Raw genomic sequence first — 25,826 nt, forward strand, 5'->3', positions numbered from 1 at the left:
GCGCAGGAGGCAAGAATCACACCTGGAACTCAAACATGTCGCTCTGCTTCTTGGCCAACTTGGCCACCTCCTGCCGGATGGCCAGGACCAGGGCGGAGGTGGACAGGCTGCCGAGGGAGAATCCGTCCATGGGCTCCCCCAGGTCGGGCAGCCTCTCCTGGGGAGCGGCAGGCTCTGGGCTAGGGGGCGCCTCTGAGGACTGGCTGTACTGCAGGGGCAGCCGGGGGGTTGTGCCCTGGGGGTAGCGGGGGTGGGGGAAGGCCTCCACATACCCTGGGAGGGGCACCTGGAAGAGAGGGGGAGGGTGGGAGGAGGGTGGAGAGGGGAGATGGGAGGAGAGGGAGGGAGGAGAGGGGTGAGGAGATGGGTGAGGGAGAAGAGGAGAGGGAGGGGGGGAGGTTGTCAGGAAAAAAAAACCCTGCTTTTTTGTTGTTGCTGCTCAACCACACAACAGGAGACAAACTGTCAGTTATTCTAGAAACAACTATTGCATCCTCTGCTGAGCGAGCGTCATCTCTCTTGCACCAGCACTCAAATATCTTCAAACTAGTAATCAGGGAAAGTATACACAAGCACACACAAGCACCACACCCACCACAACGGAACGGAAATAAGAGGAACTGAAAGGTCAGTGACTGTAGCATGTAGCATGAGCTGGTCTGTGAGAAGGTCAGTGACTGTAGCATGTAGCATGAGCTGGTCTGTGAGAAGGTCAGTGACTGTAGCATGTAGCATGAGCTGGTCTGTGAGAAGGTCAGTGACTGTAGCATGTAGCATGTAGCATCAACTGGTCATTCAAACACTGCTTATAGTCCGCCATGGTTTACTTTCCAAACCAGACGTGAAATGTGCATGACTGTCTGGGTGGACAACGACCAACAAGACTGGAAATGAAAAAAAAAAGAAGAAAAACACAAAAAGAAGGAAGTGTTCATTTAGGAAATGTGCTCAACTACCCCAGTGGTTTGCTGTGTCCACTCAGCGCCCAGCCATTAACTCAGTTCAGCAAATGGTTTCTAAATGACACTGGTTCTGTAAAAAACCAGTATGTGAAGGCACCTGGTTGAAACAGGCAGACAAACAGGGAAACAAACGTCATTCCATACAGACAAGCAGTCCAGTGCAGAGGAGGGGGGAGGGTCACAAGGGTAATAACACAGGGAGAATGGAACCTGACTGGTGTCAGAGAGAGACAAGGAGAGGAAGATGGAGAGAGAGACAGGGAGAGGTAGAGGGAGAGAGAGACGGAGAGGTAGAGACAGGGAGAGGTAGAGAGACAGGAAGAGGTAGAGAGACAGGGAGTGAGAGACAGGGAGAGAGAGACAGGGAGAGAGAGAGAGACAGGGAGAGAGAGACAGGTAGACAGAGAGAGACAGGGAGAGAGAGAGAGAGAGACTGGTAGACAGGGAGAGAGAGGGAGAGAGAGAGACTGGTAGACAGGGAGAGAGAGGGAGAAAGAGAGAGACTGGTGCATAATTGAAGGTTACCCCCTTGTCTCCTGTTCAAAGGTTCAAGGGTCATTTCGAACTCTTTCAGGTCACTGTCCCTGAGTTTGATCTAAAATGTCTGCAACATCAGGTCATGAGCTGGACAGACATTCATCTTCAGAAACTGGTTCTTGATCAAAAAATGTATTATGAAATACACTTGGATCTGTGACTTATGCAGCCTTAACATTTAAATTTTTTATTAAAATTGTATTAATTTAGCAGAAGCTTTTATCCAAAGGGACATACACATCGTGCAGTGTAATAGAGCATGCACTTGTTTGTCTGCTTCAGGGATTTAAATAGAGGAACTTCAGATCAACTACCTGCCTTTGGACCCTAACCCTTACACCTGGAGCAGGATGGTGCTTCCCCTGGTGTGTGTCTGTGTGTGTGTGTCTGTGTGTGTCTGTGTGTATGCGTGTGTGTGTGTGTGTCTTACGGAGTCAGCCCACTGTGGGGGGGGCACCTCTGGTGTGTGTGTCTGTGTGTCTGTGTGTGCGTGCGTCTGTGTGCATGCGTGTGTGTGTCTGTGTGTGTGTGTCTTACGGAGTCAGCCCACTGTGGGGGGGGGCACCTCGTCAGGCTCAGGGGGGGTATGACATCCAGGAGGGGCTGTGGTAGGAGGAGGGGGGCGAGGAAGGCGAGGACACCAGGTAGTCCGGGTAACCAGGCCTGGAGGCTGGGATGGCGTACACAGCTGTCATGGGGTTTCCTGTCGCCGTGGGAAAGAAGGAGGGGGGAGGAGGGGGGAGGAGGGGGGTCACTGTCTCTGTCCAAGGAGCTTGCCTCACACACCCCCCCCGCTCCCCCCCCGCTCCCCCTCCTCCCCCCTCCTCCCCCCCTCACACCCCCCCCCCACTCCCCCTCCTCCCCCCTCACACACCCCCCACGCTCCCCCTCCTCCCCCCTCACACACACCCCCACTCTTCCCCTCCCCCCCCCCACTCCTCCCTCACACACACCCCCGCTCCCCCACACACACCCCCACTCCTCCCTCACACACCCCTCCCCCCCTCACACTCCCCCCCACTCCTCCCTCACACACCCCTCCCCCCCTCACACTCCCCCCCGCTCCTCCCTCACACACCCCTCCTCCCCCCTCCTCCCCCCTCACACACACCCCCGCTCCCCCTCACACACCCCTCCCCCCCCACTCCTCCCTCACACACACCCCCCGCTCCTCCCTCACACACCCCTCCTCCCCCCTCACACACACCCCCACTCCTCCCTCACACACCCCTCCTCCCCATTCCTCCCCCCTCACCCCCCCCCTCCCACTCCTCACACACACACACACCCCCCCCCCGCTCCCCCTCCACACACACCCCCACACACCCCTCCCCCCCACCACTCCTCCCTCACACACCCCCCCGCTCCCCCTCACACACCCCTCCTCCCCCCTCACACACCCCTCCTCCCCATTCCTCCCCCCTCACACCCCCCCCTCCCACTCCTCACACACACACACCCACTCACCCCCCCCCCCCCGCTCCCCCTCCACACACACCCCCACTCCCACCGACCTGAGTAGTTGGGTATGGGCTGGTCTGCAGTGCTGCAGGGCAGGGTGCCTCTGGAGAGGGGGGGGTAGGGGTTGGACTGGGTCATGTCGGTGACGGAACATTCTGACACCCGGGCCTTGGGGCCCAAGTCAGACGAGGAGCTGACAGTGACAGGATTATAATATATATCAAAATAAATATACATATAATATAGAATTTATATAACAACAATCATAATATAACAACAAAAGATTCATACACACACAACAATCAAAATGTATAATTTCTGTAGTTGAGCTGTGAGCGTTTGCTCAGGTCTGTCTGGAGTGTGTGGTTAAGGGTTAACTAAGCCCACTAGTCCTACTGTGCCAGACAAGATCAATCGAGCACAGATGGGTATTTCAAATAGTTTCTATAAAGTATTTTGGCTCCCCTACTCTGACTTGAATAGGACAAACACGCAGTTCCTCTTGTTAACCACAAGGAGGCAGCAACGTCTCATAAACATATCTGCTGCTCATTGATATTCATGTCATCTTCCAATGCACTGATCCAGCATTCAAACATTCACCTGGAGATTGTGTCCCTTTAAATGTCAGTTTTATGGAGCATTGTAAGAGGTCTGGGGAGATAGTGTGGTCATTTCACCTGAGGGGATGTCAGACCGTTTTCAAAGTGACCTGCAGGTTAGGAGTGTGTGTGTCTGTGTGTGTCTGTGTGTGTGTGTCTACATGTTGTGTGTGTTGTCACCGTCTGAGCACAGCTCCAGGCTGAGCTCCGGAGCGGGGGGGTATGGGGGGCGGGGGGGAGCCCAGGGCCATGTCAGGAAGCTGGGTGAAGCGGAAGGCCTGTGGGGCACAACAATCAGACACAGCTGCTGTACGTCGTCATAGCAACATCAGTTACACCATCTACCACACCGTGACTAACGCACTGTCATCATAGCAGCATCCGTTACGCCATGCTTCCTGTAGGTTGCCATGGCTACATCGGTTACACCATGTTCCCTGTTCCCTGTACGTTGCCATGACTACAAAAGCTATACCATGTTCCTTGTACATTGCCATGGCTACATCAGTTACACCAGTCTTACAGGTTTGGGAGGAGGTGTCTTACTGGTTTGGGGAGGAGGTGTCTTACTGGTTTGGGGAGGAGGTGTCTTACTGGTTTGGGGAGGAGGTGTCTTACTGGTTTGGGGAGGGTATGGTGGGGTGTCTTACTGGTTTGGGGAGGAGGTGTCTTACTGGTTTGGGGAGGAGGTGTCTTACTGGTTTGGGGAGGAGGTGTCTTACTGGTTTGGGGAGGAGGTGTCTTACTGGTTTGGGGAGGAGGTGTCTTACTGGTTTGGGGAGGCTGCACTGGTACACGTCTCCTCCGTAGGCGGGGACCCACTGCAGGCCCCGCCCCCTGCTCACGGTCCCGGGGGCGCTGGTGACGGCGTCCGAGTAGGGCAGGGGGGTGGGCCGGGGCTGTAGTGGCCGTGGTGGTGGGGATGGTGGTGGCGTCCGGAGGGGGGGTGACCCGCCCCCCCAGACGCCAGGCTGAAGGCTTCCTCCAGCAGCAGGTGCATCTGCTGCCTCACCTCGTCGATGAGGGCTGAGAGCTGAGGGTGGACGTCTCAGAGTGACCTTTGACCCCGCGGCCGTACACGTAACCCCGCGGCCCCGTCAGACGGTCCACGTTGGTCTCCTCGATCAGCTCTGGTTCGGTCTGAGAAACACACACACACACATACACACACACACACACACACACAGAGGTTAGAGCGGTGGTCTCCAACCTGTTCTTGGAGAGCTACCTGTCTGTAGGTCTGGTGGTTGATCAGGTAACTGGTGTTGAATCCGGTCAATTAAGTTTGGTTGGAGCTACCTACAGGCAAGTAGCTCTCCAGGAACTAGGTTGTAGAGCCCTGCGTTAGAGACTCACACTGCCCCCTGGAGGACAGTATCCCACCATGCACCAGGAGACAGGACTGCTTATTTACAGGCGAAGTGTCACAACAGGACAAATAAAACAAATACAAAATAAAGTCCTGTTAATGACTTGCTGAACGCCACTGATCCTTCCTGTGAAGGCGGAATGAGGAATTAAGAGTCCCTTATTGACCCAGCAAGTCGATGAGTCATCGTTTCAGCGTGTCATCCACATGGCGTCGTCCTGGCTACAGAGAGCCTGAGATGGGCTGGGGGGGCAGAGGCTAGGGGGGCAGGGGCAGGAATACATCATCTGACTTGGGGGAGCTTGGGGGGGGCAGATTGCAGAGTGGGGGGGCAGATTGCAGAGTGGGGGGGCAGATTGCAGAGTGGGGGGGCAGATTTGTCCACGGTGCTGAGGTTTGTTTATCTAGCTGCTGTCTCCTCTCACCCCCAGATTTATAGTGACAATAAACAATCTGGGCAAATTACAGACAAGTAATTAAACACTGCGGCAAATTTTTGGAGGTCTGTGTGTACTTATCCTCCTTCTCTCTCTCTCTCTCTCTCTCTCTCTCTCTCTCTCTCTCTCTCTCTCTCTCTCTCCTTCTCTATCCCTCCCTCCTTCCCTCTCTCTCTGTGATAAATGAACAGGAGCAGAGGCTGTTCTACTTCCTGTGCGAGCCGAGGAGAGCCGCTGGAGACCCTGAGCAGCGCGCCTCATAAATCAGTCCCCACCGCAACATGGACAGGCGGAGCAGTGGTTCCGCAGTGATGTGGCCTGCGGCGTCCGTATTCCCTTCCTAATCAATATGGACGGCTTAGGAGGTGTAGGGGGAGGAGGAGGGTGGAGGAGGGAGGAGGAGGAAAAGGAGTGAAGGGGGTTGGAGGAGGGGTGGAGGAGGGGTGGAGGTAGACCTACAGAACTGTATTTTAGCGTTCCGACTCTGTTGTTAGGGTAACTGCAGGGCAGCCATGTTCCCATCCCACAGCAGGTAGATAGAGAGACAGGGAGGGAGAGAGAGAGGGGAGGGAGGGAGAGAGGGAGGGAGGTAGATAGGGGAGGGACAGAGGGAGGTAGAGAGAGAGGGGAGGGAGAGAGGGAGGTAGAGAGAGAGGGGAGGGAGAGAGGGAGGTAGGTAGAGAGAGGGGAGGGAGAGAGGGAGGTAGAGAGAGAGGGGAGGGAGGGAGAGAGGGAGGTAGAGAGAGAGGGGGGGGAGAGAGGGAGGTAGAGAGAGAGGGAGGGAGAGAGAGAGGGAGGTAGAGGGGAGGGAGAGAGGAGGTGGAGGGAGAGAAGGGTGAGGTCGGGAGGTGGAAAAGGAGTGAGAGGGTTTGGAGGGAGATGTAGGGATGAGAGTTGCGTCCGGATGGTTACTGGCTATGTGTGAGGATAATTTCCGCTCTGCGTTTTTCCAATTTGTTTATACAGATGAAAACAACACCACCATTCGTCGGGGCGTGTCGGCCTGTAGAAAAGACCTGGTCTACCTTCAGTGTCTGGTGAGTTAGTGGAAAAACTCCAGCGAGATCACATAGTTTTTCTTGCAGCCTTGAAGACGTCTCCAGGCTGCTTGTCTTAACTCTGTATTCCACACGCATCGACACGGTTCTGTATCCGCGGCAACAGCCTCCCAGCAGAAATGTGAAGAGAACAATTATTATTATTATTTTGGGCTGTGAGGAAAAATTGTCAGGTTGTGCTTGTTATTCTCTAGACATCCATCATCATCACGGGTTTTGCTCTACCTTGATGTGGTCAAGATCAAGTCTCGCATTTTCTTTCCATCTGAACAAGTAAAGGTAAAGGTTCCGTTTCTCTGTACACTTCAGCAGAGATGGCAAAAGTACACACATCCTTCACTCAAGTAGAAGTACAGAATCTCATGTTTAAAAAGACTCGGGTAAAAGTTCACACACACAGTGAGAGGAGAAGAGAACAGAAAAGCCTAAAACAAGTAAGATTAAAGCAGAGAACAGTACAGTAGAGTATTGTAGAGAAAGAAAGTTCTATTTTTGGATTTTTTTTTCAACCTTTCAAAACATTTTTGGGAAAATATTTTCCAACCTTGATAAACTTTTTTTCAAAATCTTTTTTTAACCTTTCCAAAATATTTTTTGTAACCTTTCTTGAAATTTGAAAATATTTTTTCAACCTTTCCAAAATAGTTGAACCTTTCTTTCCAAAATATTATTGCTAACCTTTCGAAACTGTCTTTCGAAAAAAAATCCCACATTTCAAAACTGTTTTTCAAAAATATGTTTTCTAACCTTTCTTGGAATGTGAAAATCTTTTCAACCTTTTGAAACTTTTTTTTTTTTTTTTTCAACCTTTCAAACTGATATTTATTTTTATTTTTCTAACCTTTCTTTCAAAAATGTTTGATGTTCAGGATGGGGGGTGATGTTGAGGGGTGATGTTGAGGGGTGAGGTTCAGTGTGGGGTATAGACTCAGTGTGGGGTAGAGACTCAGTGGGGGTAGAGACTCAGTGTGGGGTAGAGACTCGGGGTAGAGACTCGGGGTATAGACTCAGTGTGGGGTAGAGACTCAGGGTATAGACTCAGTGCGGGGTAGAGACTCAGTGCGGGATAGAGACTCAGTGTGGGATAGAGACTCAGTGCGGGGTAGAGACTCAGTGCGGGGTAGAGACTCAGTGTGGGATAGAGACTCAGTGTGGGGTAGAGACTCAGTGTGGGGTAGAGACTCAGGGTAGAGACTCAGTGTGGGGTAGAGAGTCAGGGTATAGACTCAGTGTGGGATAGAGACTCAGTGTGGGGTAGAGACTCAGGGTATAGACTCAGTGTGGGGTAGAGACTCAGTGCGGGGTAGAGACTCAGTGTGGGGTAGAGACTCAGTGTGGGGGTAGAGACTCAGGGTAGAGACTCAGTGTGGGGTAGAGAGTCAGGGTATAGACTCAGTGTGGGATAGAGACTCAGTGTGGGGTAGAGACTCAGGGTATAGACTCAGTGTGGGGTAGAGACTCAGTGCGGGGTAGAGACTCAGAGCGGGGTAGAGACTCAGTGTGGGGTAGAGACTCAGTGTGGGGTAGAGACTCAGTGCGGGGGTAGAGACTCAGTGTGGGGTAGAGACTCAGTGCGGGGTAGAGACTCAGTGTGGGGTAGAGACTCAGGGTATAGACTCAGTGCGGGGTAGAGACTCAGTGCGGGGTAGAGACTCAGTGTGGGGTAGAGACTCAGTGCGGGGTAGAGACTCAGTGTGGGGTAGAGACTCAGGGTATAGACTCAGTGTGGGGTAGAGACTCAGTGTGGGGTAGAGACTCAGTGCGGGGTAGAGACTCAGTGCGGGGTAGAGACTCAGTGTGGGGTAGAGACTCAGGGTATAGACTCAGTGTGGGGTAGAGACTCAGTGTGGGATAGAGACTCAGTGCGGGGTAGAGACTCAGTGTGGGGTAGAGACTCAGGGTATAGACTCAGTGTGGGGTAGAGACTCAGTGTGGGGTAGAGACTCACGTCGTAGCCGTTATTGCGGATGCCTCTCCGGGGTCGTTCCCTCATGACCAGCAGGTCCATCTCCGTCCCTCCAGGACTGGGGCTGTTCAGGCTCTGCCTGCTGCGATAGGCTGGCTGTCTCACCTGCGAGTGCCTGCCAATCAGATGCCGACCAGCACTTCAGACTGACCATATCAGGACAAGCTCAAATGCAGCATATCCAATCCAAGGTCTGATGAGGATCCATGTCAATCATCATCATCCTACTCCTCATCACATTCATCATCATATGCATCATCATCCTCAGGAGAGGACATGGGAGAGGAGAGAAGAGGTGTGTGTGAGAGAGAGAGGCATGTGTGTGTATGGAGGTGTGTGTTTGTATGGAGGTGTGTGTGTGTGTATGGAGGTGTGTGTGTGTGTGGAGGCGTGTGTGTGTATGGAGGTGTGTGTGTGTGTATGGAGGTGTGTGTTTGTATGGAGGTGTGTGTTTGTATGGAGGTGTGTGTGTGTGGAGGTGTGTGTGTGTGTGTGTGTGTGGAGGCGTGTGTGTGTATGGAGGTGTGTGTGTGTGGAGGTGTGTGTATATATATGCAGGTATGTGTGTCTTGTCTGTAGATTTTACCCATTCACATAATGCATCCATGTAGGCAGGGGCAACGTCATATTACATGTCCTTCTAACCACATGACTTTCCACTAACCCTAACCCACCTCCCCACTCCTAAAATACTATTGAGTCAAATATAATCTAATCTCCCGTCCCCTTCCCCAACCCCTCCCTCAACCCCTCCCCTTCTCACCTCTGTCGGGACTTGACGTAGGTGGACCCCCGGTCGTCCTGGGTGCACGGGGGCCCCCCTGGCTCGGCCCCTGGGCCCCCGTGCCTCAGTCCCAGGCCGCGGGCGCTGTCGTCCCCTGAGGGGAAGTCGTAGTAGCCTTTCCTCTTGGCCTTCAGCCTCAGCTTGTTCCTGTAGTGCTCGATGTCCGACTTCTGTTTCAGGGCCAGGTTCACCTGGGGGGGGGGAGCTAGTGAGTTTGTGGGTGTGTCGGGTGTACCATGTCAGTGTCTAAACTCTCTCTGTGTATTTGTGTGTGTGTCGGGGGCACCATGCCAGTGGGTGTGTGTGTCTGACCTCTCCGTTGACGATGGCAGAGTCTTGACTGCGTTCGGAGGAGGTGGGGTGAGAGTAAGGAAAGGAGGCCCCGTCGACAGGGGAGGCCCCACCCCCAGGGGAGGCCCCGCCCCCAGGGGAGGCCCCGCCCCCAGAGGAAGCCCCGCCCCCAGGGGCTTTATGGAGATGAGCTGCAGTGACCCGGATGAGGTGTTGTACAGATCTGACACAACACACACAACAGAACATACCAAATAAAGGTTTCAATCATGTTCAAATATCAGAACATGAAAACATGATTTTCGACCAGTAAAAAGATCTTCGTTCTACATTTACATTTAGTCATTTAGCAGACACTCTTATCCAGAGCGACTTACAGTAAGTACAGGGACATTCCCCCGAGGCAAGTAGGGTGAAGTGCCTTGCCCAAGGACACAACGTCAGTTGGCATGACCGAGAATCGAACTGGCAACCTTCGGATTACTAGCCCGATTCCCTCACCACTCAGCCATCTGACTCCCTGTTCTAGTTGTGGTTAGATATGTGGTTTTGGACGTTATTGTCTTATACGTGGAGTATTTGAATTAAATTTCTGTCGTTTACTTAATACTAAGTAAGTTGGACAAGTGGCACACTGAGCTCTTTACTCACCGTGTGAATGATCTGAAGTTCCTAACCCTTCCTGTCGATTTATATTATTTTCTGTCCAGTTTAGACACATAACCATGTGACTTCTGACGTATGTTCTCACACGAGGGAATCATGATCAGGAATGACGTTGTGACCTTTCAGCTCTCTCTCTCTCTCTCTCTCTCTCTCTCTCTCTCTCTTTTCTCTCTCTCTCTCTCTCTCTCTCTCTCTCTCTGCGTGTATATGTATGTATATCTGACTGTGTGTGTGTATGTGTGTGTGTGTGTGTGACAGACAATATTTATGTCAGCACACTGTCTGTCTCATTCATATTCATCAGGTCCACCTCTCTGGTTACTGCTGAGTAGACTGCTGTGTGTATGTGTGTGTGTGTTTGTGTGTGTGTGTTTGTGTGTGTTTGTGTGAGTGCTCACCATTCCTCTTGTTCCTCTCCTCCTTTGTGACTTTCTGCAGCGTGGAGCCTCTTCCAGAGTTCAGCCTCTCTGATTCGTTACTGATGACGGAACCGTCCTCGCTCGGCAACCTGCTTAGAGTAACCATAGCAACAGGAGCAGCGGTTAGCGCCGGGCTCATCCCACTCAGACAGCGGTTAAGTCCTCTCCCCCCTCCCCCTCCTCATCCTGTCCTTCTAAGGGACATGGAAGTTTGGGGTTAGCCTCTATTGGTAGACCCAGGGTTAGTCCTGTTAGACCCAGGGTTAGTCATGTTAGACCCTGGGTTAATCCTGTTAGACCCAGGGTTAGTCCTGTTAGACCCAGGGTTAGTCATGTTAGACCCAGGGTTAGTCATGTTAGACCCAGGGTTAGTCCTGTTAGACCAAGGGTTAATCCTGTTAGACCCAGGGTTAGTCCTGTTAGACCCAGGGTTAGTCCTGTTAGATCCAGGGTTAGTCCTGTTGGACCCAGGGTTAATCCTGTTAGACCCAGGGTTAGTCCTGTTAGACCCAGGGTTAGTCCTGTTAGACCCAGGGTTAGTCCTGTTAGACCCAGGGTTAGTCCTGTTAAACCCAGGGTTAGTCATGTTAGACCCAGGGTTAGTCCTGTTAGGGTTAATCTCCCAGGTTTGGTCGTAGGCTCATGGAGCATGTTTAAGGGATGTTTCTTAAAGAATGGAAGGTAACAGCTAGAAGTGAGAGAGGAACCCCCAGTGTTATCTGAAGGTTGCTTCAGGGTTTAGGAGCCCTGAGGAAGGAGGTATTAAACAGGCTGGAGGACACTTGATGAGGCTGGCACAGTAAGGACATCCCAGGGAGAGACCAGACATTTCAAACACGTCTAAATATCACCTGGCTACTGATTACATGACTTTAGGGAATGATATAGTGTAGCGGTATGGGTTTGTGTGTGTTCAGTGTTTGTGTGTGTACAGTGTGTGTGTGTGTGTGTGTATATATATATATGTCTGTGTGTGTTTTATGACTTTCATTTGCATGTTTATAGATGTGTCTGGAAGGCCTTCTCTCTCTGCAGTCTACGAGAGGCGTTGACTTGCTGCTGTTCGGCACGCCGCTGCCCCTCCACTGGGCCGTGCAAACTGCATCCTGGTCCTGACGATAGAACCAACGCCGTCATTTATTTTCCGACTCAGTGAAACACAAATCTCCAAAGCAGGGGAGACGGAGAGTGAGGCCTCAGAGAGCGAGGCCTCGGGCAATTCTCAAACTGCGCTTGATTAAAAGCTGCTAACAGCTAGCGTGTACACACACACTCACACACACTCACACACACACTCACACACACACACACTGCGTGTACAGAGCTCATTCACACCACCTCCCCTCTGTCAATGAGGGGATATTTGTGTGAGTGTGTGTGAGTGTGTGCGTGTATGCATGTGTTTATGTGTCTGAGTGTGTGTGTGTGTGTGTGTGAGTGTGTTTGTGTCTGAGTGTGTGTGTGTGAGTGTGTGCGTGTATGCATGTGTTTATGTGTCTGAGTGTGTGTGTGTGTGTGTGTGAGTGTGTTTGTGTCTGAGTGTGTGTGTGTGAGTGTGTGCGTGTATGCATGTGTTTATGTGTCTGAGTGTGTGTGTGTGTGTGGGTGTGTGTGAGTGAGTGTGTGCGTGTATGCATGTGTTTATGTGTCTGAGTGTGTGTGTGTGAGTGTGTGCGTGTATGCATGTGTTTATGTGTCTGAGTGTGTGTGTGTGAGTGTGTGCGTGTATGCATGTGTTTGTGTCTGAGTGTGTGTGTGTGAGTGTGTGCGTGTATGCATGTGTTTATGTGTGTAAGCGTGTGTGTGAGGCGATGGTTAGAAGGGGGGTCACACTGTGTGATATAGCAGAGCTGGACTTTCTGTCAACTCAGCAAACGTCTGCCCTCATATCATCAAGACAGAACAACACGCCCACACAACAGGGAGAGAGAGATGGATGGTGCCTTCCTTTTGCTCAATCGCTCAATTTAGAAAATGTAAACCTCAACCCCCCCCTCCTCGTCAAACCCCTCATAGTTCTTCACCCCCCCTCCCCTCCCCCCACCCCCCCCTCTCCACCCCTCATTCCTCCATTCTGCACCCTGTAAATGTCATCTGAATAAATCCTGTTTTGCGCCGTGCATGAAAGACGGCACCCTTTACTTGTCTTCCAAAGAAACCGTTCAGCATGATTAAGCGTGGTCGCTAACTACTCAGAGGTTTAGTTTGAGAAGAGGGTGTGGGGAGGGGAGAAGAGAGGAGAGGGTGTGGGGAGGGGAGAAGAGAGGAGAGGGTGTGGGGAGGGGAGAAGAGAGGAGAGGGTGTGGGGAGGGGAGGGGAGAGAGGAGAGGGTGTGGGGAGGGGAGGGGAGAGAGGAGAGGGTGTGGGGAGGGGAGAAGAGAGGAGAGGGTGTGGGGAGGGGAGAAGAGAGGAGAGGAGAGGGTGTGGGGAGGGGAGGGGAGAGAGGAGAGGGTGTGGGGAGGGGAAGGGAGGGGAGAGAGGAGAGGATGTGGGGAGGGGAGGGGAGAGAGGAGAGGGTGTGGGGAGGGGAGGGGAGAGAGGAGAGGGTGTGGGGAGGGGAGAGAGGAGAGGGTGTGGGGAGGGGAGGGGAGAGAGGACAGGGTGTGGGGAGGGAAGGGGAGAGAGGAGAGGGTGTGGGGAGGGGAGGGGAGCGAGGAGAGGGTGTGGGGAGGGGAGGGGAGAGAGGAGAGGGTTTGGGGAGGGGAGAAGAGAGGAGAAGGAAAACTGAAAAAAACAGAATCTCTGCATCATCCACAGTGACGTAGACTTCCGCAGTTGAACCTGACAACTCTTCATCTGAAGTCAAATGCTCTACCCACCGATCTAAACCCACACCTATGCTAACCCTCCCGCTAGGCCCAGAAGTGATGTCAGACGCAGCTAATACAATACCCCGGGGAGGAACACACTCCACACCTTTTCAAACCTGACATCAGCAAACTGACTCTTACTCCGACGCCCAATTCAACAGATAATAATCCCCAGAGGACCTCACTAAAGCCCTTTATATTATTCAGAGATAAGGTTTCTATTTTTTCTGGGTGAGTGGGTGTGACAATGGCGGTGCAAATGCCTTCCTGTAAAAGAAAAAACCTTCCCGGCTGCCAAATTTAGATTTGAAGTACAATAGCATGAAACAGTGGAAACCGAGACCCAGACACTAGAGCTACCAGACCCTCTCTTCTCGAGGAGAACGCAAATCATATCCCTTCACCTGCTGGAGAGAGCTCTTATCACCTAATGGGTTTGACTGGGTTTGGGTCGAGACAGTGGATAATGAGAAGGACAGAAGTATCCTTCAGGTCCTGCCTACCCATTGGTATCACGGTGCGTATTTAATGTCACGAAATGTCCTGTTTTTGTTTCAAAGATGCTTTCATCCAAAGCAGGGGAATTGAACCTGAGACCTCTTCACCTGCAGTAAATCACCTGTAAACATGTGCTTTAACCACTGGGCTGTCCCAGGTGCTGCCTACCTTTTGCGTAGGCCGGAGGTGAGCGTCTTCCTGCAGGTGGAGCCCTCCTGGTTGAGGGTCTTGTCCAGGGTGAGGGGGGCGTCGCGGAGGGGCAGGGCGAGAGCCAGGGTGTCCCCACGGACAGGGGAGGCCTCGTCATCACCGCCCTGCTGGCCCAGGTGCTGCTTGGCGTAGTCGAACCCCTGGACTGGCTGGAGGGGGAGGGAGGGAGGGTTGGCAGTGGGGGTGAGGGAGGGTTGGCGGTGGGGGTGAGGTAGAAAACAGGTTAAAGAAGGCCAGGGCTGAATACGCCCGATAGTCTTACACATATATACTGAACACCCACTGACTTTGGACTGTGGGACGCCTGGCAGGCGATCTTTTAATGGCCGAATTAAACATGCAGCTTTTCAGTGATCTTAAAAGACTTAGAGAACATTGCTGCATGTATTAATGGACGACACTGTGCCTTGAACTCTGTAAACACTGATTTCATCAAGAGAATCTTTAAATCCTTCTTTTTCCAGCTGCTATAAACGTCCCAGCAGGACAGAGACATCTTGAGATCCAGCTCAATCCAGTCAGACGTTTGAAAGCGTTTAGCTGCAGAAGATTCAGGATTCATTCGGGAGTCAGATGGCTGAGCGGTGAGGGAGTCGGGCTAGTAATCTGAAGGTTGCCAGTTCGATTCCCGGCCGTGTCAATTGATGTTGTGTCCTTGGGCAAGGCACTTCACCCTACTTGTCCCTGTACTTACAGTAAGTCGCTCTGGATAAGAGCGTCTGCTAAATGACCAAATGTAAAATGTATGTAAGATTAAAGAGATGCTTCCGTATTATCTGCTTCACCTGTCACAAGATGTTCCCAAAATTAAATATAACAGCAAGGGCCAAGGATATACCGCAGACACACATGCAAACACACACACACCCACCCAGAGAAAGACACACAGAGATTCTCACACACACACACACACACACACACTCACACACAAAGACACTCACGTATTCGTAAAAGATTCAGAAGTGCTTTCTACACTCTGTCATTGTCTGTCAGCCACAGGTCACTGCTCCTCAGCAAGCTATCGAGTCAATCTGCCCTCGACTGAACCACACTCAGGCTGAGGTGTAGCAAGTGTTTTCACTAAGGCTGAGAGTGGAGGCATGACACACCCACACACACACACACACTCACACACACCCACTCACACACACACACACCCACACACACTCACACACTCAGACTGAGAGTGCAGGCAGGGATCTGCAGGTTGTTCGAGGTAAGAGACCACATGCTATCTCTGCAGACAAGGAGAGGAGAGACCAGAAAAGATCCAGACAGGAGAGACACTGAGAGACCAGAGGAGAGACCAGAGAGGAGAGACCAGGGGAGAGACCAGAGAGGAGAGACCAGGGGAGAGACCAGAGAGGAGAGACCAGAGAGGAGAGACCAGGGGAGAGACCAGGGGAGAGACCAGAGAGGAGAGCCCAGAGAGGAGAGACCAGAGAGGAGAGACCAGAGAGGAGGGAACCAGAGAGACACTGAGAGCAGAGGGGGATACTATTAGTATGAGATGCATAACCTTATGCATCTGTCTAGCCCTACCAAGAGTCTCATCCCTCAAAACACACACACACAGCCACACACGCATACAAACACTGCCACACACACACACACGTACACACACAGCCACACACACACACACGTACACACACAGCCACACACACACACATATACACACACAGCCACACACACACACATATACACACACAGCCACACACACACACATATACAAACACTGCCACACACACACACACACGTACACACACAGCCACACACACACACATATACACACACAGCCACACACACACACATATACAAACACTGCCACACACACACACACGTACACACACAGCCACACACACACACATATACACACACAGCCACACACACACACATATACAAACACTGCCACACACACACACACGTACACACACAGCCACACACACACACATATACACACACACACACAGGTATCAGAAACCACCATCATAATATTGTTCCTTGTTACTTCTTATCTCCCAGGAGAACCCTGGAGGTTTGTGTGTGTGTGTGTGTGTGTGTGTGTGTGTGTGTGTGAGATGGACAGAGAGAGAGGGAGGGAGGAGAGAGAGATATGGAAAAATCTGGAAAAGCCTTGCTTTACAAAAACACAGTCTACAAAGGCATTTAAAAATCATTTCTACGACTTAACAACCCCTCATTGCACACTTCAAATCACACAGAGCCAGTGACATTGTCAAAGAGCTCATCATATCTCAGCAGATGCTATCTACAGAGGGGATTTGAACCATACACCTAACGGCTGGCAGTTATACGCTCTAATCACTGAACTACACCCAACAGGATTACATGAAGAGGTTGAGTGCATAACATGAAGTAAGCAGATAGTGTATGTAGAGCCCAGCACTGAAGCAGGTCAGAACAGGGCGGGGCCTTCATGCTGCCTCAGAATGTGATGTTAATACTGTATGTACTGAACACTACAGCACAGTAAACGTACTGAACACTACAGCACAGTAAACGTACTGAACACTACAGCACAGTAAACGTACTGAACACTACAGCACAGTAAACACTACAGCACAGTAAACGTACTGAACACTACAGCACAGTAAACGTACTGAACACTACAGCACCGTAAACATACTGAACACTACAGCACAGTAAACGCACTGAACACTACAGCACAGTAAACATACTGAACACTACAGCACAGTAAACGTACTGAACACTACAGCACAGTAAACGTACTGAACACTACAGCACAGTAAACGTACTGAACACTACAGCACCGTAAACGTACTGAACACTACAGCACAGTAAACGTACTGAACACTACAGCACAGTAAACATACAGAACACTACAGCACAGTAAACGTACTGAACACTACAGCACAGTAAACGTACTGAACACTACAGCACAGTAAACGTACTGAACACTACAGCACAGTAAACATACTGAGTTCTCCCAGGATAGCAAGGTGAAGCACAGTACAGGCATTAGCCTGGATCTGCCATAGTTAGATGTAGTGATAGTGTGTGTGTGTGTGTGTGTGTGTGTACGTGACGCGTGTGTATGCATGTGTGTGTGTGTGTTGTCAGTAACCTACTTCCTCGAGCTTTAGAGGAGACCCTTTGACCTTGCTGTTGCAATTTAGGGCAAATGTTTCCGAAACACACACACACACACACAACTACACACACACACACACACACACACAGTCCTTCACACACTGAAGTTCACCAGGCCTAAGAAAATAAAACAATAAAACAGCAAATCAATGTAACTCGCCACAGCATGTCTTTACACTCCTGTTTGTGTTTACGACGGCAGGACAAACTAGCTGTCAGAGAGCAGCTGAACAAGGTCGCCCATTAGCCTACTGATCCCAGACAGAACTGCAGACAGCTGGAATGGAATATAGATCTGCTTTATAATAACTTACACTCTACATAGAATATAGATCTGCTTTATAATAACTTACACTCTCCATGGAATATAGATCTGCTTTATAATAACTTACATTCTACATGGAGGATAGAAATGAAATTGATATCAAGTCAATAAAATGTGTTTCTTATATACTAGTGTAATAATTGGACCAATACGCTGTTCCTATTGGTCCAGAAGACGTTCTCAAAAGTTATAATACCGTTTATATACCTCCAGAAAGTTCGCAGAGGTAAAATAAACGGTTTTATGGACCTAGCAACAAGCTGTTGCCTTGGAGATGTAGCCATTGGCCTTAACAACGTGGCATCTGCTCGGCAACAAGTAGCCTAAAAAGCCCCCCAAAAAACTAAAACAACCAAATATGGTTTCTGCACAGGTCCGCAAACGCCCCGCAATCGCTTCCCGTTTTAAAGAAGTATCTGAAGCAGACAGAAGACAAATTGACGTTGTTGATATGTTGCCTTGAGATGTAGTGACGTCACCAGTGCAAGTGCAGCTGATTGCTCTGACAACATGGCGTCTGCTCCAGATTCGACCTGTTTGATTTGTGATCTTCCCACGTATTGTTGTAGTATATAAGAAACCAAATGTTTACTCCTCGACAGGTCAGCAAACGCTTTGTCTCCTCAACAATTTGTAAACCTCGACCTACGGTCTCGGTTAACAAACGTTTTAACAAAATCTCGGTTTACAAAGGCGTTTTGCAGACCTATCGAGGAGTAAACATTTGCTGTTTCTTTTTGGGGGATGGTGTGAGTGCGAGGGTTGGTGTGGGGTGCGTGTGGTAGTGTGTGTGTGTGTGTGTGTGTGTGTGTGTGTGTGTGGTGTGTGTGTGTGTGTGTGTGTGTGTGTGTGTGAGAGCTGAAGGTACCTGGTGATAGTAGCCCACATCCCTGCGATACACCGTCTGAAGACACAAACAGAAACAGACATGGGTTTCAGCATCTCTCTGGCTTGCAGTGTGTGTGTGTGTGTGTGGTGTGTGTGTGGGTGTGTGTGTGCCAACCTTAGCTCGGGGTTAAGGTTGCCAACGGCGTCAGCCTTGAAGTCACTCTTGTTCTTCCTGCACAGCACAGCGGTGATGATGAGGATGATGACCGTTACCACGCCGATGGGCGCCATCACCGCGGCGATGATCCACAGGTTGTTAGGTGGGTTCTTGACCACAGCTGATGAGAAATGAGCAACTTAACACACGTGTTTTGGATGTGTACGTGTGTATGTGTGTGTGTGTGTGTGTGTGTGTATGTGTGTGTGTGTGTGTGCGTGTGTTATGTGTGTGTGGAGTGTGTACATATGCATGGGTCATTGAGAGCATAGTGTTAAGACCACACTTTGTCTGGAGAAACACAGAAACCTCAGCTTGCTCACACACACACACATGTGCGGACACAGACAGTAGATCTATCCCTGGTTTATTTGGAGTGTTTGAAAAACCATAAGGATTGTACCAGTATCCCTCCTCTCTGTATCTCTGTGTTTCTGTCTCTGTTCCACCCTCTTCACAGCCATCTCTCTCTCCCCACACACTCTCCATCTCTCTCTCCCCACACACTCTCCATCTCTCTCTCCCCACACACTCTCCATCTCTCTCTCCCCACACACTATCTCTCTCTCTCTCCCCACACACTCTCCATCTCTCTTTCCCCACACTCTCCATCTCTCTCCCCACACACTCTCCATCTCTCTCTCCCCACACACTCTCCATCTCTCTCTCCCCACACACTCTCCATCTCTCTCTCCCCACACACTATCTCTCTCTCTCTCCCCACACACTATCTCTCTCCCCACACACTCTCCCTCTGTCCACACACACTTTCTTATGCTCAGTCTCTCTTCTTCTCTCTCTCCTTCCTTCTCTTCTTCTACAGGGGGAGATGCGGTCTAAAGCACATCAGAGAGATCATGTGGAGGAGGAGATTGTCTCTGCTTGTCTCTCTATCTACTGGAACATCTTCCTCTCTCCTCTCTCTCCCTCTTCTCTACATTCTTAGTATTCATCCCAGGAGTCTCTCTTCTGTTCCTCTCATCAGGAGTTGGTGGATGGAGAGGAAGAGACAGAGAGACTTAGAGAAACAGAGAGGCAGACAGAAAAATTAGAAGAGAGAAACTGAGAGAGCAAGAGAGAGAAACAGAGAAACAGAGGGAGAGAAAAAGAGAGAAGTAGAAACAGTGAGAGGTAGACAGAGAGAAAGTGAGACAGAGAGAGAGGAGGGAGAGGGGGAGTAAGGTAGAGAGAGGGGGAGACAGAGAGAGAGAGAGAGAGAGAGACAGGGAGAGCCATACGTACGGTCTGCCTGCAGCAGGATGAAGTATCCCAGGGTGAGAGCCATGGTCTGGGAGTCCACAGTGTTCAGCACCTTGGCGGCGGTGGTGCCGGCTAGCGGGACGCCGTTCTCCTGGACGTAGTAGGTCATCTCCACAGGGTTCCTGGTCCCGGACACCCACCGGATCCCCACCATCTGAGAAATTCACAACTGTGTCAGTGACTAGTGTAGCGTTGCATAGCGTAGCATAACATACTGTGTCAGTGACTAGTGTAGCGTAGCATAGCGTAGCATAACATACTGTGTCAGTGACTAGCGTAGCGTAGCATAACATACTGTGTCAGTGAATAGCGTAGCGTAGCATAGCGTAGCATAACATACTGTGTCAGTGACTAGCGTAGTGTAGCATAGCGTAGCATAACATACTGTGTCAGTGACTAGCGTAGTGTAGTATAGCGTAGCATAACATACTGTGTCAGTGACTAGTGTAGCGTAGCATAGCGTAGCATAACATACTGTGTCAGTGACTAGCGTAGTGTAGTATAGCGTAGCATAACATACTGTGTCAGTGACTAGCGTAGCGTAGTATAGCGTAGCATAACATACTGTGTCAGTGACTAGCGTAACGTAGTATAGCGTAGCATAACATACTGTGTCAGTGACTAGCGTAGCGTAGTATAGCGTAGCATAACATACTGTGTCAGTGACTAGCGTAACGTAGTATAGCGTAGCATAACATACTGTGTCAGTGACTAGCGTAGCGTAGTATAACGTAGCATAACATACTGTGTCAGTGACTAGCGTAGCGTAGTATAGCGTAGCATAACATTCTGTGTCAGTGACTAGCGTAGCATAGTATAGCGTAGCATAACATACTGTGTCAGTGACTAGCGTAGCGTAGTATAGCGTAGCATAACATACTGTGTCAGTGACTAGCGTAGCGTAGTATAGCGTAGCATAACATACTGTGTCAGTGACTAGCGTAGCGTAGTATAGCGTAGCATAACATACTGTGTCAGTGACTAGCGTAGTGTAGTATAGCGTAGCATAACATACTGTGTCAGTGACTAGCGTAGTGTAGTATAGCGTAGCATAACATTCTGTGTCAGTGACTAGCGTAGTGTAGTATAGCGTAGCATAACATACTGTGTCAGTGACTAGCGTAACGTAGTATAGCGTAGCATAACATAGCACACAGAATTAGTACACCGGCCGGTTACACAACTGTCAGGTTTTTCACAAAGCATATCTCACCACAGAAAACAAAAGTTTTTAATAGAATTATAGTATAGTGTAGGGTAGAATAGGCAGTATATCATCACCAGGCATGTTTCTAAATAATAGATTTCATTAAGTGAGAGAATCGACAGAGCGACAGAGAGAGCGAGTGCGACGCAGCATGAGGAAAGCCTGTGTGTTTAACCCACTTCTCCCAGTTAAAATCAAACACTTAAAATGGTGCGGAGAGCAGCAACAAGCTGCCTCTAAAACATTCAACCTCTGGCTTATTTGATGAGCAATTAGTAGATAATACGTCTAAAATACCCCTAATTACCTCAAACAGAGTGTTGTGTGTGTCAGTGTGTGTGTGTGTTTTTTTTGTGCGTGTGGTGTTAATGCTCGCTTTCTGTCGTGTTTTTCCACATAATTCATGACTTACGAATGGAAGCAAGCCAACAACATCCAGCTAATTTTTTTGCTTCCTCTCACACACACACACACACACACACAGACAGACACTCACACACACACAGACAGACCAGTATCGTCCTGTAAGAGCAAGAGGGACCCCAGGGAGAGGCCTCCCCTAGCTGGGTGTCTGTGCTGCCCAGGGAGAGGCCTCCCCTAGCTGGGTGTCTGTGCTGCCCAGGGAGAGGCCTCCCCTAGCTGGGTGTCTGTGCTGCCCAGGGAGAGGCCTCCCCTAGCTGGGTGTCTGTGCTGCCCAGGGAGAGGCCTCCCCTAGCTGGGTGTCTGTGCTGCCCAGGGAGAGGCCTCCCCTAGCTGGGTGTCTGTGCTGCCCAGGAGAGGCCTCCCCTAGCTGGGTGTCTGTGCTGCCCAGGGAGAGGCCTCCCCTAGCTGGGTGTCTGTGCTGCCCAGGGAGAGGCCTCCCCTAGCTGGGTGTCTGTGCTGCCCCAGGGAGAGGCCTCCCCTAGCTGGGTGTCTGTGCTGCCCAGGGAGAGGCCTCCCCTAGCTGGGTGTCTGTGCTGCCCAGGGAGAGGCCTCCCCTAGCTGGGTGTCTGTGCTGCCCAGGGAGAGGCCTCCCCTAGCTGGGTGTCTGTGCTGCCCAGGGAGAGGCCTCCCCTAGCTGGGTGTCTGTGCTGCCCAGGGAGAGGCCTCCCCTAGCTGGGTGTCTGTGCTGCCCAGGGAGAGGCCTCCCCTAGCTGGGTGTCTGTGCTGCCCAGGGAGAGGCCTCCCCTAGCTGGGTGTCTGTGCTGCCCAGGGAGAGGCTCCCCTAGCTGGGTGTCTGTGCTGCCCAGGGAGAGGCCTCCCCTAGCTGGGTGTCTGTGCTGCCCAGGGAGAGGCCTCCCCTAGCTGGGTGTCTGTGCTGCCCAGGGAGAGGCCTCCCCTAGCTGGGTGTCTGTGCTGCCCAGGGGAGAGGCCTCCCCTAGCTGGGTGTCTGTGCTGCCCAGGGAGAGGCCTCCCCTAGCTGGGTGTCTGTGCTGCCCAGGGAAAGGCCCCCCTGGCTGGGGTGCCGTCCCAGCTCTGCCCCCTCACCTGGACGGTGTAGCGCTCCATGGTGGTGGCCCTCCTCAGGCGTGTGCCCTGCTGCCCGGCCAACACAAACAGCTCAGCCAGCCTCTGCTCCATCAGACTGGCAAAGCTCTGGTACTGGAGCCCCAAGGAGGAGTTGGACACATCCTGGATCACTGCGGAGGGGGGAGAGGGGGGTGGGTGGAGGGAGGGAAGGAAGGGGGAGGTGGGGTGGAGGGAAGGGGGAGAGGGGGGTGGGCGGAGGGAAGGAGGAGAGGGGGGTGGGTGGAGGGAGGGAAGGGGGAGGTGGGGGTGGGTGGAGGGAGGGAGGGAGGGAAGGGGGAGCGGGGGGTGGGTGGGAGGGAGGGAGGGAGGGAGGGAAGGGGGAGAGGGGGGTGGGTGGAGGGAGGGAGGGAAGGGGGAGAGGGGGGTGGGTGGAGGGAGGGAGGGAGGGAGGGAGGGAGGGAAGGGGGAGAGGGTGTTGGGTGGAGGGAGGGAAGGAGGAGAGAGAGCAGGAAGGAGGGGAGGGGGAGAGAAGGGAGATAAAGGGGGGCGGGGGTTGATGGGGAAGAGGGAGGACATCAGCCAAAGTGAGAGGGAGGAGGAAGGAGAGAGAGAGAACAGTGAGATGGAGAAAGAGAGAGAGCGGGGGGAGGTAAATGCATTGTGGGAGGGATGGAGAGAACAGGATGGAGAGAACAGCAGGGAGCAGAGGGGGGGTGTTGGGAGAGACAGGAGCCCTGGTAATTTATCTTGTTCAGAGGAAGTAAATCCCATTAGCCTGACCTTGCTCCCTATCATCCCGCTCGAGCAAGCACAGGGTTAACCCCGCCACATACACTCACCACTGACAAGCCCCTCCGTGGAGACAGCAGACAGAGAGGACATCGCTACAGACCTGAGACACACACACACACTGTATCAACACACACACACACTCATAGTGTATCAACACACACACACACTGTATCAACACACACACACTCATAGTGTATCAACACACACACACTCATACTGTATCAACACACACACACTCATACTGTATCAACACACACACACAGGTGAACAGGTTTATCTAAAGCGACATGCAGGGGGGATCTGCAAACTCTGGATCTGCAGTCCAAAGCTCTACGACTGTTAGCCACGCCTAACCCCTGTTAGCCACGCTTAACCCCCGTTAGCCACGCCTAACCCCCGTTAGCCACGCCTAACCCCGTTAGCCACGCCTACCCGTCCACGCCTAACCCCCTAGCCACGCCTAACCCCCGTTAGCCACGCCTACCCCCGTTAGCCACGCCTAACCCCGTTAGCCACGCCTAACCCCCGTTAGCCACGCCTACCCCGTTAGCCAGCCCTACCCCCGTTAGCCACGCCTAACCCCCGTTAGCCACGGCCCTACCCCGTTAGCACGCCCCCGTAGCCGCCTAACCCCCGTTAGCCACGCCTACCCCCCGTTAGCCACACCTACCCGTTAGCCACGCCTAACCCCCGTTAGCCACGCCTAACCCCCGTTAGCCACGCCTAACCCCCGTTAGGCTGTAGCCGGCTGTCGTAAAGTTGAGAAATGCCATTGGCTTGCTTCAAGTCAGCCGGGCTGCAGGCGACGCCGGCGCTGCATGAAGTCGAACGCACCTAGTATCACAGCGACATAAGGATATGACATCTCAAAACATTTTCTCTACTGAACACAATCAGTGCTATCACATTTACATTTACATTTATTCATTAGCAGACGCTTTTATCCAAAGCGACTTCCAAGAGAGAGCTTTACAAAGTGCATAGGTCAATGATCATAACAACAAGATAGCCACAAAACATTGCGAGTAGCCAAACATGAAGCACACATTGTGAACAACCAAAGTAAGTGCCAAAGGGAAGAACCATAAGAGCATGTAGTTAAACAAGTTACAATTAAACAACATGAACCGCTATACGTGCAAGTGTACCTGTGGAAAAAACAAGCAACAATAATAAAAACAATATATCAAAGCGAGTACAAAAAAATTAAAACAGTTACCACTAACCACAAGAGCAACAAGTCTTTGAGCAAGAGTCATTGTGATCCTTGAGGAAACTAACATCGGGTCAAGCGAACGATTCCTAAGTACCGTTGTACTCCCGGAACAAGTGCGTCTTGAGCCTTTTCTTGAAGGTGGAGAGACAGTCAGTGTCTCTGATGGAGGTGGGGAATTGATTCCACCACTGGGGGGCCAGACAGGAGAAGAGCTTGTGTTGGGACCGGGCGGTCTTGAGCGGTGGGACCACCAGGCGGTTGTCTGAAGAAGACCGTAGGTGACGGGTGGGGGTGTAAGGCTGCAGGAGAGACTTGATGTAGACGGGTGCAGTCCCGTTCACTGCTCGGAAGGTCAATACCAGGGTCTTGAATCTGATACGGGCCATGATAGGTAGCCAGTGGAGAGAGATGAGGAGCGGGGTAACATGGGAGCATCTGGGTAGATTGTAGACCAGGCGGGCCGCTGCGTTCTGAATCCTCTGAAGAGGGCGGGTTGCACATGCTGGGAGACCAGCGAGCAGCGAGTTGCAATCGTCCAACTTGGAGAGGACAAGTGCTTGGACTAGCAGCTGGGTGGAGTGCTCAGACAGGTATCTCCTGATCTTCCGGATGTTGTAGAGGGTGAATCTACACGACCGGGAGACCGCAGCAAGGTGGGCCGTGAGGGAGAGCTTGTCGTCCATGGCAACCCCAAGGTTCCTGGCAGAGGATGAAGGGGTCACCGTCGCAGATCCCAGGGTGATTGAGAGATCGTGGGAGATGGAGGGTTATCACCATGTCGCACGCAAACACTAATCAACATAATTAATTAATGTAGTAACCTGATGTCACATGAAAATACAACAATGATATTATCCTTGATACAATCACCCATATTTCAATAACACTTATTAACAAGTTAGCTTCACATTAAATAGCACAGAATGTTACACAGAGATGAGACTACTGTAGGGTGTGTTGTCAGTAGATCCTAAATTATTTAAAAGTGAACTGTAGGAGTATAAATAAGTTGAGATTTTCACATGCAACAACAAGCGCAGTATAGGAGAAAGACGATAGTTGCTGGAATGTGATGGTTCTGTTTCTCGCACGCCACCACTGGGCCAATGGTAGAAGGGATGGGATTCTTACCTGTGATTACCCAGAAGTCTCTAGTGGACATGGAGGTGTTCAGGTTGTGGTACTCCAAAGCTGTAGAAGAAAAAACAAAGTCAGCTGGGGGGTTTTTAGCAAAAAAAGTCTGAAGACAGTTTGTCGTTACTGGGGGCTGAGACCTGGGTGCCTTTCAACAGGTATTAGTTGGGGACCAACGTTTCCACGTGGGTGTGAC

At 51.4% G+C, this 25,826-nt stretch overlaps 1 protein-coding gene across 1 annotated transcript in view; it reads right to left on the minus strand.

The window, feature by feature from the left end:
* Nucleotides 1-16: 16 nt before the first annotated feature.
* The window catches only part of kiaa1549lb (KIAA1549-like b), a 54,698-nt gene continuing 28,888 nt past the window's right edge, over nt 17-25,826 (minus strand). Inside the window, 19 exon segments of the mRNA XM_067249479.1 lie at nt 17-286; nt 1,930-1,971; nt 2,075-2,202; nt 3,014-3,153; nt 3,743-3,840; nt 4,333-4,445; nt 4,448-4,585; nt 4,588-4,702; nt 8,375-8,507; nt 9,156-9,367; nt 9,489-9,556; nt 9,628-9,690; nt 10,532-10,644; nt 14,029-14,219; nt 18,396-18,426; nt 18,525-18,693; nt 19,815-19,986; nt 22,507-22,658; nt 25,628-25,687. Coding sequence (XP_067105580.1) covers nt 17-286; nt 1,930-1,971; nt 2,075-2,202; nt 3,014-3,153; nt 3,743-3,840; nt 4,333-4,445; nt 4,448-4,585; nt 4,588-4,702; nt 8,375-8,507; nt 9,156-9,367; nt 9,489-9,556; nt 9,628-9,690; nt 10,532-10,644; nt 14,029-14,219; nt 18,396-18,426; nt 18,525-18,693; nt 19,815-19,986; nt 22,507-22,658; nt 25,628-25,687 — 2,408 coding nt within the window.

The sequence above is a fragment of the Osmerus mordax genome, chromosome 13 (genome assembly GCF_038355195.1).
Source record: "Osmerus mordax isolate fOsmMor3 chromosome 13, fOsmMor3.pri, whole genome shotgun sequence".
Taxonomy (NCBI): Eukaryota; Metazoa; Chordata; class Actinopteri; order Osmeriformes; family Osmeridae; genus Osmerus; species Osmerus mordax.